Genomic DNA, 11,206 nt, shown 5'->3' on the forward strand with positions numbered 1-11,206 from the left:
AGGAAACTGAGATCCCACATGCGGTGCAGCAGTGAAGCCCACACACCAACACTAGAGAGAAGCCTGCACACGGTAACCAAGATCCTGCATGCTGCAGCTAAGACTTGATGCAGCCAAGTAGATAAAGCACACGTGAAAAACAACAACAAAAGCGCTGGATTCTCACAGTTTCCGTGGCCGGGAACCTGCTTAGTGAGGTGCCACTGCCTCGCCATCGCGGTGTTGGCCAGGGCTGCGGTCTCATCTGAAGGCTGAGGGTAGGTCTGCCCTCAGGCTCACTTACATGGCGCTGGCAGGCCTCATTCCTTGTGGCCCGCGTTCCCTGTTGGCTGTTGCCTGGAGACTTCCCTCAGTTCCACGTCCGTGTGTTTCTTCATAAGGCAGCTCAAATCCTGGCAGCCGCTTCCCTCAGAGCGAGCAAGGAGGGGCCGGAGAGCAGGAGCTTGACCGAGGCCGGGGCTTTGTAATCTCCTCACACAAGTGACATCCCGTCACTTCTTGCCATACTCTGTTTTGTTTAGAAGCAACTTGCTAGGCTCAGCCCTCAGTCAAGGGGAAGGGGATAGCACAAGGATGTAGATACCAGGAGGTAGGGTCAGGAGGGGCCACCCCTGCTGGCAGCCAACTCAGCTGAAATAGTCTTGGAGGTTGTTGGGGGCGTTAAAGGAGGTAACACCTGTTACACTTGGGGTCCTGCAAGTTGCCCTGTAATTGACAGGGTTGTAACTGGTGTATTCGTAACTGGTGTATTTGTTCATTTGTCATTCTTTCTGCTTGTCAGCGCCTGGGCATCAGGGAAGGGTGGGACCAAGGACAGGGCCTGAGACCCCAGGACAGCCTGTCATTCCACAGAACCCATGATGGGGCTGGCTCATGCCAGAATCAGCCAGGGGCTTGCGGGCTTGGCGGTTCACCACCTGGAAGGCTGAGACCGCTTCTTCTGGGAGGCTGGGTCCAGTCCTAGAGGAACCTTGGTGTCAGGGCCCAGGAAGGCCTCTTAGCACCTGGCTGGAAGGGGAGTGGGGCCACATCTGTGGTTGGTGCGGGGGGTCCTCAGTGCCTCCAGCTGGAGAAGGAAGTGATTGACCCACCTGTGCTGTGTGACCCCAGGCAAGTTTCCCTCCCTCTCTGGGCCTCCCCCTCTGACCTGCCTGCCTCACCTCGGCCCTGTGACTGTTTGGGGTGAAGAGGGCTCACAGAGGGGCAGGCAGCCGGCGAGGTGGTTGGTAGCCCTCCCCTCCTGCCCCCCCACCCCCCACCCTGGGCTGGTCCTAGGAGGGGCCTGCCCAGGTCTCATGGCCACCCCCACCCCTCCCCTGTCACCACAGGTGTTCTCCATCGTGGTGTTCGGCTCCATCGTGAACGAGGGCTACCTCAACAGCCCCTCAGAAAGCGAGGAGTTCTGCATCTACAACCGCAACCCCAACGCCTGCGGCTACGGAGTGACCGTGGGCGTGCTTGCCTTCCTCACCTGCCTGCTCTACCTGGCCCTGGACGTGTACTTCCCCCAGATAAGCAGCGTCAAGGACCGGAAGAAGGCTGTCCTGTCCGACATCGGCGTCTCGGGTGAGCCCCACCCCAGTGGGTACTGTGCCTGCCTCCCCCCGCCAGCAGCACAGAGTCTGCAGGGGGCTCTCCTGACCATGATCCTGCTCAGCCTCACACACACCTGGGAGGTGGCTGCCACCCTTCTGCCTGTTTTCCAGATGGGGAAACCGAGTTGCAGGCTGTTGCAAAGGGACAGACTTGGGGTCACAAGGCTGGCAGCAGGGTCATGTAGGACCAGGGCGGGGCCCGAGACCCCAAGACAGCCCACAGCTCACAGCAGAGTAGGAACACAATGTCTGGAGGGGGTTCCTCTGCTTTCACTGGCCTCCTCTGGCCCCCCTCCCTGGTGGAGCCCCGTGAGAACTAAGCTGGGCGATGGCCAAAGGCCCTGCACACAGTAGGTGCCTTGGGAGGGTCAAGACTTGGGGCTGGGGAGCTGCCCTTGCCCTTCATAAGTGACTTTGGCAGAGGTGCCCTGGCCTCTGTCCCAGTGAGTTTGAGAGACTGATTTGAGGAGGCTTGGGCTTGGTGTCCCTGGCCTGGGGCACTCAGGTCTCCGTCTGGGGCCCCTCCAGCCGCTTCCAGGACTCTCAGGATGTGCCTGGTCTGCAGGTAGTGAGGCTTGGGGCCCCTTCGACTTGAAGGTACAGATATGCCGCGAGTAGTTCTCAAACTGTGCTCCACGGAGCCCCAGGGCTCCCCAGCAGTGCCTCTGGGAGGGGCTGGGCTCTAGGTGCCAGCCCTTGGGCATGCACGCTCTTCATCCGGAGCAGCTCTGGGGCTCTCTAGGTAGACTGTAGGCATACAGAGAAGAACTTGTCCCCATAAGGCTCCCACCCTAAAAACTCCCAGACCTGGGCTCTCAAAGGAACCCTCAGGCATCTCAAGGCTCTGTGGGACTGCAAACAGACGTGTCCCCTCGTCCTCCCCGGTCCAGTTCTCTGGGAGGCTGCAGCCAGGTGGTGGGGGGGGTCAGGTGGCCGCCCCTCACAGAAGAGGTGCGGGCCTCAGGCTGGACCAGGGGTCAGTCAGGGATGGAGCCGGGAAGCCTGTGCTGGCTGAGCTTAGAGCAGCACGGCCGAGGCTCACTGACTTTTCTTGTCTCTCCCCATCCCTCCCTCTCTCACTGCCCGCCCCTCCCTGACTCTGCTCCCGGCCTGGCTGCCTTCTTCCCGCCTGGCTGCCTCCTTCCCCCGTCTCTCTCCTGCTCTGGGTCTGGCCGGCCTCTCTGTTCTCCCCTGTGCTTTCCCGTGCTCCCCGCACTCTGACCCCCCCCACCTCCTCTCCCTCTGTGGGTGGGGAGCGTGGGAGACTCGCCCTTGAACCTCCCCGGTTCCTTGGTTTTTTTCTCTTGTCTCCTCCTCCCCACCCGCCCTCTCCGCCCACGTGGGCTGCCTGGCCCCACACCCACCCCAGCCTTCTGGGCCTTCCTCTGGTTCGTGGGCTTCTGCTTCCTGGCCAACCAGTGGCAGGTCTCTGAGCCCAAGGACAACCCGCTGAACGAGGGGACGGACGCGGCCCGGGCCGCCATCGCCTTCTCTTTCTTCTCCATCTTCACGTGGGTGAGTACACCGTCCAGCCAGGCCACACCCGCCCGCCCCAGCCGAGCTCCCGGGCGGGTGGCCTTTGAGCACAGCCAGGGTCTCTGTTCTGCTTCCGGCCTCAATGCACACAGTGGGGCTGCTCCCTGAGGAGGTAGACCGCTGCCCTTTGCCAGCCAGGACGGTCGGGGCTGATAGCAGACCCTGGCTCCGGTGCAGGGTACCCTTCCTGTGGGAACAGCTTCCCCTCCTAACCACTCTGGTCATTGAGTGGTAGTTATTTACTGTTCCCTTTTACAGACGAGAAGGCTGAGGCCTAGATGGAAAGATAAGGCTTTGAGGTTCAAGGCTGAGAAGGAGCAGAGGCTGAGAGTCAGGAGACCTGGGTTGAATCTTGGGGCTTCTTCTGATTTTCTGGGCCTCTGCCTTCCTGTCTGTAAAACGGGGAGATTGGGTTTGCAGTGGGCTGTATCACAAATATAGGTGCCCATCTGGCAGGCAGAATGAGAGAAGGCCTGAGTGGAGCCGGCGGCAGGTGTACAGCATCCTGAAAGGGCACCCTCTACCCGGCCCCTGTTCTGAGCAGGACTGGGGACCCACAGAGGCCAGGGCTTCTGATTTTCCCAGGGAGGCCAGGAATCTGAACTTCTATGTGGATTCTGATCTTTTTGTGTTAAAAATACATATATATTTGACCTCCACATATGTATGTAGGTCAAAAAAAGCATGTCTCTGGGCGCCCCTGGCCAGAGGTCACCCCGTTTGTGGATTTTGGATCTGGTGGTCTCGCGCGCCAGTCGGCATGGCAGCGTGACTGACCCCTCCTTCCCACTGGTTCCCTGTCCTCCCAACATATTTTTTCTTCTCCCGTCTCCCTCCTGCAGATGTCTAGGGTCATATGGGCTTCCTTCCCCCTTCGCAAGGGTTCTCCCTTCCCCTCCCACAACCCCCTCCCTTGCAGGCCTTCGAGCTGTCCTCGGCCTTCTGCAAGAAGCCCCCCGGGGCTGTATATAGGCACCAGCACCGGCCAATCCTGTGAGACTGCTGCAGCCAGCCTTCCCTGTTTCCCCTTTTCCCCTGGGGCGGGGCTTGCAGAGGAGGAGTGCGTGATTGGTCACCGGGACTTCCAGGGGCGGAGTCTGAATGGCTGATGGACAGGTGCCGACTGGGCCCCCTGAAGCCAACCTCCCTGATGGCGCCTCTGCCTGCCCCCTCTTCTTCCCCGCCGGCCTCACCCCTGCTCTCTCCTGGCAGAGCCTGACTGCAGCCTTGGCCGTGCGGAGATTCAAGGACCTTACCTTCCAGGAGGAATACAACACGCTGTTTCCCGCCTCGGCACAGCCGTAGGCCTGCACAGCTTCCAGAAGCAGGAAGCCCTAAGTATATGCCCAGTGGCAAGGTTGAAGGGCAGCCCACTGCCTGGACCAGCCAAGATGCCAGGGCGTGCAGGGTAGCGGAAGGCTGGCTAGAGGGGCCAGTTAAGGCTCACCACTTCCTCATCACCTCCTTTGTTGATTCTTCACGTGTCTGTTCATTCAGTAAACATTTATTGAGCAACTGTTCTGTGCCTAGTGATGAATCAGAGGTGGTTCCTGGCCCCAGGAGCCCACAGGCTGGGGATGGGAAGACAGACAAACCTAAATCTCTCTCAAACTCACTGCCACAGGTTGGAGGTGGCTCCATAAGGGCTGAGAGCCCCTCTCACAGCTGCAATATGAAGGCCAATTTTACAGCCCCCATGGAGGCTGGCTGCCAAGAGGGGCCTGGCCCAGCACAGCAGAGGACTCCTGGTCTGACTCTGCTCTCGTGTGCTGCGGGACCCTGGGCAGAACCATGCACCACTCCGTGCCTCAGTCTACCTCCCTGGACTGAGGAGTGATAATGAGCCAACCTCTCAGGGCTGTTGTGCAGATGAAACGAAGGTTGGCACAGGGCTTGGCACAGAGATGCTCAATAAATGTCACTTCTTTTGTTCATTCATTCATTCTCTCCAAGGAGTCAGGGACACCTTCATAACTTCTCCTTTGGAAGTGATTCCTGTGTGGTGAATCCCTGATCTTCCAAAGGACCTTGGCCTCCAGTCCGGCACAGGTTCCCTCCTTGGGGCCCTCAGCTGCCCTGGAACACAGACTGGCCCCCGGGACAAAGCCCTGCGCAGTGGAGATGCCGCAGAGAGTGCGCCTGCTCTGAAGAAGCAGAGCCAGGTGGACCACTAGGTCCCTGGGCTCTGAACGGAACTCCCAGCCTCACCTCTGCACCCAGGCCCAGCAGGGGCCCACACCCCCTCCATGGTTCCTGTCTGTGGCTCTTTGAACTGGATGGCTCAGAGAGTCCTTAACTCAGCTGAGGTGAAGGAGTGACTGCAGAGATAGCACTAGCTGCCTGTAGCCAGAGTCCTGCCCTGGAAGGGTCTGTGAAGGTCATCAGCTCCAGGCCTCTGCCTTCATGCAGGACAGCAGTAGAGTCAGGGAGCTCGGGAGGACCATGTCTGCAGAAGTTCCTCTCAGGGACTCATTCATCGTTCCCTTTGTGCTCTTGTGGACTCGCTGATGGCTCAAGGGTGCTGAAGACGTGGGCTCTACCCTGGGTGGGGGAGGGGCTTTCCACCTCCCTTCCCCAGGCTCCTGCATCTGAGCACCCTGTAGCCAGGACCTCATACCAGCATCATAGAAAATACAAAAGGGCCACTCCTGATTCCTCAGCCCACCTCCTTGAGGCCTGGTCTGCCTTTTCCAGGCCCCTGGCACTTTGCCCCTGCCTCTCATCTGTTGGCCCTCTCAGGTTCCTGGTTGACTTAGGGCCTTGTCAACTGGCTGATCAAAAGGAAGGAGATGGGGAGGGCCCTGGCCTAGGGAGGGGCAGGACCCCTATGTTCAGATCTGGGTTCTGGCACTGACTCTGCCATGAGGCCCCCTTTTCTAGGCCTCAGTCTTCCTGGCCCCCAAAGAGAATTATGTAGAACATAAGCATTTTCCCATCACAGGCAGATGACCTGGGTTGGGAAGACCTCTGGAGAAGGCTTTCAGTGTAAACCTGTAAACACTATCTTTTCATGACAGGTTTAATTTATTCCCTAGCTTGGTATGATCAGTTTCATTGTCCTTAATAATAATGTAATTGCTTTTACTTAAAAAGCGTTTCCCACCTATGTGTATATGCTGTAGATAAGTCTTTCCCAACTGAGTTCTATGTAAAAAGGGCTTCAGTGGTCAGATAAGTGGTTGCTTGCTTGGGGATCCCAGCATACATGAAATAATCAAAGCTCTGATGACTCCTATGGTCCTCTGTTTAACTCAGTTTCCCAAACTTATTTGATTAAGCATTTCAGTTAGAATTAGGTTCAGCAGCAAATGACAGAAATCACAAATGACAGTGGTCTGAAAAAGTCAGTCTGGGAAGACAGTCCAGGGCTGGCATAAGTGACTCCAGAAGTCTTTAGTGACTGAGGCCTCTTCCATCCCTACAGTTTGCCTCATGGACCTCATGGTCCATTATGGCAGCTACAGTGCCAGCTCTCATGTCTGCATTCCAGGCATCAAGTCAAAGGGTGAGACAGGGAACTTGGGGCCGACACATTGGCTAGAGCTTAGTGATAAGGCTATGCCTAGCTGCAAGAGGGACAGGATAACTTAGGAGAGGCCAACATTTCTCTGTCCCACCAAGAAATTTTTTTCTCCATCCCATCTAACATCCTAAGAACACAGTTGGAGAAGGATATTATGGGGCTTAGGCCATTTTAACACTCCAGAGTGGAGACTCTAGAATTTTTTTTACCCTCACTAACCTTTGGCATTAGGGGTCATCAGGCAAGTGATCTCCGAAGTTCTTATTGGCTGGACAGTGTGGTTCTGGGCTGGCTTCTGAGGACAGCTTTCCTCCATTCCCCCTCAAGCGTGTTTTGAGGATATTTAACCCTCTACTGTCCATGTCCTGTGGACTAACCTCTACTAACCCAGTGCTCTTGTCTGTCTCTCCCCTAACCACCCCCTCCCGCCTGTCCTTGTCCCTGCCAACCCCCGTCCCCAGGCGGGCCAGGCTGTGCTGGCCTTCCAGAGGTACCAGATTGGCGCCGACTCGGCCCTCTTCTCCCAGGACTACATGGACCCCAGCCAGGACTCCAGCATGCCTTACGCCCCCTACGTGGAGCCCAGCACCGGGCCAGAGCCCACCAGCATGGGCGGCACCTACCAGCAGCCGGCCAGCGCCTTCGAGCCCGAGCCCCAGGGCTACCAGTCGCAGGGCTACTGAGCCACAGGGACCACCTGCCCCCCGCCTGCCCCTGAGCCACCCCAGCTGCCCCCTGCCCCCTCCCTCCACACCCAGCCCCCCTGCTCCCTCCCTGGCTGCCCTGCCCGGCACCTCCAGGTGGTCCCACTGAGGTCCAGGGCCGCTCGGGTGGGCGGGGGCAGTGAGGGGTTGGGGGTGTCCACGTGTGTGCAGGTGTGCAGCGCCCTGGGGGGTTGCGTTCGTTCCTTATGTCTGCAGGCCTTCATTGAGCACCTGCTGTATGTCAGGCCTGTGCTTGGCACGAGTGCTAGGGCAGATGGTCCCCAGAGACGAGGAAGAGGGGATGTGGAGGAGGCCCTGCTCTTAACCAGAGGAAGGAATGGAGAGAAGGTTCCACCGGGAGGATGCTGGGAAGGTTTGACTGCGGGGTGTGAGTACCCGCAGGACGCTGGGGGCTGTCACCTGCTAGGAGTGACACCCCCGCCCTGTTCGGAGTGTTGGGCCGCCTCCATTTTATGGTTGAGGAAACTGAGGCCTGGCGAGGTCAGGGCACTCAGGCAGCCAGTGATAGAAGTGGGGCCACCACAGGCTACCCGACTGCAGAGCACCTTCTGTCCCCCAGGGTCCCCACCATCTCCCATCCCCGAGCCCGGGGCTCCGCTGCTCAGTGCTACAGTCCCTCTGGGAGGCCTTGGGGACCTCAGCCCGTGAGACACCCTGATTCTGCTGCAAGCCAGGGGCCTGCTCTGCCCCGACTGTTCCGCCCAGCGGGACAGCCCTGCCTCCAGGCCCCTCTCCCCACATCCCGCCGGCCTCTGCCCTGGCCGCCTTCCCGGGCGAGAGAGCCGAGTGGGCCGGCCTGGCTCCCATGTACCACTCCGAGCTGTGTGCATCCTCCCAGGAGCTCCAGCAGGCCTTCACGGCCTCCCGACGGAATGACTACTGTCCCTGCCTCTAGGAGTGGCGTGCTAAGTCCCTGCCTGGGGCTAGGTGGACAAGGAGGCCTGGAGAGGGAGTGCCCGGCCCAGGATCACAGTGAGTGAGTGGCAGAGCTGGGCTTGCTACCTGGGCTACTTGGTCCCAGCCACCCAGCAGGTGCCCCCTTCCCTGCCCCTGCGACCTCCCAGGAAACAGAACTGATCTGGGGCACTGTGTCATCTTTCCTTCATCCGGGGTCAGCTGGGGGCCGAGGGGCGGGGATGGCCAAGCCAAGGTCTTCCAGAAGGCCTGCCAAGTGACTGGGCTCCCTGTGGGAAGACAGGGCTCTAGACCCAGCTTGGCCTCCACCTGGAAGCTGCTGCCGTGGGACAGACTGTCCCCAAGATGAGTGGCAAGAGCCCCTCAGGCATGGAAGTCTGGGGGAGGCCACAGGTCAGGGGAGAGGGTGGCAGGTGTCCCCCGAGGCACGGGGGGTGTGAGGAGGGACTCTTGGACAATGCAGGCTCTCCACTGAGCCTTATAGGATGGGCAGACCTTGAAGCGGGGAGACTGTGGGGACGGTGTCCACCTGCCATTGCCTCGGGGAGTGGGGCAGCGGGATTGTGGGTTGGCACAGTGCTGGGTGTTCCCACCACCAGCCCCCACGAGAACCCTAAGAGGCAGGTCATAGCCACCCACTTGCCTGTTGACTCAGCAGTGATGGGGCATTTGTGGCGGGAACACAGAGGGTGGGGTGTCTGCCCTTGAGGAGCTGACTATCCTCAGAGATGAGCGTTAAACCGACCGCTGGACCCAGGGTCCCTTACAGGGGCCAGGCGCTGTGTGAGTACAGCTGTATGGATGCAGGTTCCCACGGAGGGGCCCGGAGGATGGGTAGGTATTAGTGTGGCAGTGAGGGAAGGAGCGGGAATTTCCTTGGCAGAGAAGCAGCATCATTGCCCCCACTTAACAGAAGGAGAAACTGAGGCTCAGCGCGCGAGTGAGTTAGCAGTGGAGCATGGATCAGGTCTGATCAAGTCCTCCCAAGGGGCAGCGGTGACAGGAGAGGACCCCAGACAGCTGGATGACAGCTGCTTGTTGGGGACTTCAACTTTCCACGTCTGGGGAAGGGGCTCCCCCAGGTGGCCCAGGTTGGAACAGGCTGGGACTCTGGTATCCTCCAAGTTGAGCAGTGGAGCTGCACTAGACCAGAGGTTTGCAAAGCAGGTCAGGGTGCAGGTGGATGTGGTCTGTTTCTGGCAAAGAAGTTTGGTGTCCACACAGGATGCTATGAGAAGTCCTCCCCCTCGTCTCCTCCCTATCAAAAGCCTCCCTTGCTGGGGAGACCCCAGGGTGCTGCCTGTCTGTTCCCCTGGCACTGACCAGCTGCTGGTGATGCTGGGTGAGAGAGCAAGGTACTGCATATTTATTACAGCATCTCCCTGCCACCCCAGAATGGGAAGGTTTGCCAGACCCCCTGCCAGGAATGGGGGTGCTGAGTCATTTCACTCAGCATTCCCCACTAGTCCTGGGGTGCCGCCCAGGCAGGACCCCATCCAGGGTCAGGCTGTGCCCTGGTGGGTGAGAAAGAGAGGACCAGAGATGTGGAGCGCAGGATTTAATTGAGACCCAGGGCTCCTGACTCCCCTTCTGAGTGGTCGGTGGGCAAGTCTTGCTGCTTCTGTTGGCTGGGGACAATCCCCTGGAGGCCTCAAGCCTGGAGCCAGTGCTCACAGGTCAGTGGCACCCCCTTTCCCTCCCTGCTGCCCCTCCTCTGCCTCCCCCCTGCTTCCAAGCCTTTCCTTGGAGAAGGGCACCCCTGCAGTCTGACCTCGCTGAGTTTGGACCCCCTCCTCCCATCGAGTACTAGAGAGGGCCAAGGAAAACTGAGTTCCACACGAGTTTAGAGCTTCGAGGACCCTTACAGGGGTGAAGTCTGGGCCAGGAAGACAGTGACTTGTCCATGGTTAAGCACAGAGCTAGAGGTTCCAGATCCAGGTCTCCAGCCTCTGATTGTGCAGTCACAGGTCATCTGCCTGGGTGTGGCTCCTGCCACACCTGGGGGTGTAACTGTTGGGGCCAGCTCAGAGGGTCCCAGCATCTGCTCCCCACTCCAGCCTTCCCAGGTGATTCTTGATCTTCAAAGTCTGTTGGGGATCTCAGGCTTCCCCCATGTAACCAAGACCACCCCCCCGTACTACCCCTCGGGAGCCCGCAGTCTTGGCCCAAGACCCCTTTGATTCTCTATGGAGCACAAAGGGGGAGCACCGCTCCCAACAAGAGTTTGTGGGAGGATGGACGTGTCCACCCATCTCCTGGCGCTGCCCCTCAATGTGACACTCCCCGTCCCCAGGTGCCCACAGCCCTTGTCTGGGTGCCCCCGCCCTGCCCGCAGCGTTACTGCCTGTGTATAGTATAAATATATATATTTTCTATATATAAGATGTATAATATAAGGCTCCACAAATATATCTGTGTGTGTGTGCGTGTGCGCAGTGAATGGCAGTCCCCATCCTGGGCCCCCACTCTGGACTCCCCCACCACCTGGTTAAGTCTCTCACGAGTGAATCCAGTGGCCCCATGGCACCCTCCTCTATGACATCCGTCCATTTGTGGTGAACCAGTGAAGGTGGTGACTTCTGGTGACATAGTAATAAAGTGAAGACTCAAAACCCACCAGCGGACTGCAGAGCGTCACGGTGTTTCTTTGTTCTTCATGAGTGTGGTTTGGCATTTCCCTATCGCCTCTGTCTCCCCTGACCTGGAACATGCTTTATTGTTCATTATTGTTTAGTTAAAAAGTAAAATCATTACAGTTGAAGCCAGTACCCCCCAACTTGACTTGTGTACACGCACGCACACCCTATCGCCGCTCTGTAGCCTGGTCCCTTCCAGAGGCAGCAAAGATTAGGAGCGTGACCTCATTTCTTCCAGACTGTTCCCATGTGCTTATGTACACACATGTTTGCAGG

At 58.6% G+C, this 11,206-nt stretch overlaps 1 protein-coding gene across 3 annotated transcripts in view; it reads left to right on the forward strand.

Moving 5' to 3' along the window:
• The window catches only part of SYNGR1 (synaptogyrin 1), a 31,748-nt gene extending 20,838 nt beyond the window's left edge, over positions 1-10,910 (forward strand). The window contains exons 2-4 of one of the 3 annotated variants that reach the window (XM_061418583.1): positions 1,329-1,566; positions 2,965-3,110; positions 7,182-10,910. In XM_061418583.1, coding sequence (XP_061274567.1) covers positions 1,329-1,566; positions 2,965-3,110; positions 7,182-7,337 — 540 coding nt within the window. In that variant the 3' untranslated portion in view covers positions 7,338-10,910. Of the gene's footprint in view, positions 1-1,328; positions 1,567-2,964; positions 3,111-4,343; positions 4,647-7,115 lie in introns of those variants that run through there. The other 2 variants (XM_061418582.1, XM_061418584.1) reach the window with 2 other exon arrangements.
• The last annotated feature ends 296 nt before the right edge of the window (positions 10,911-11,206 follow it).

This window comes from Bos javanicus, chromosome 5 (genome assembly GCF_032452875.1).
Source record: "Bos javanicus breed banteng chromosome 5, ARS-OSU_banteng_1.0, whole genome shotgun sequence".
In the NCBI taxonomy this organism is placed as follows: Eukaryota; Metazoa; Chordata; class Mammalia; order Artiodactyla; family Bovidae; genus Bos; species Bos javanicus.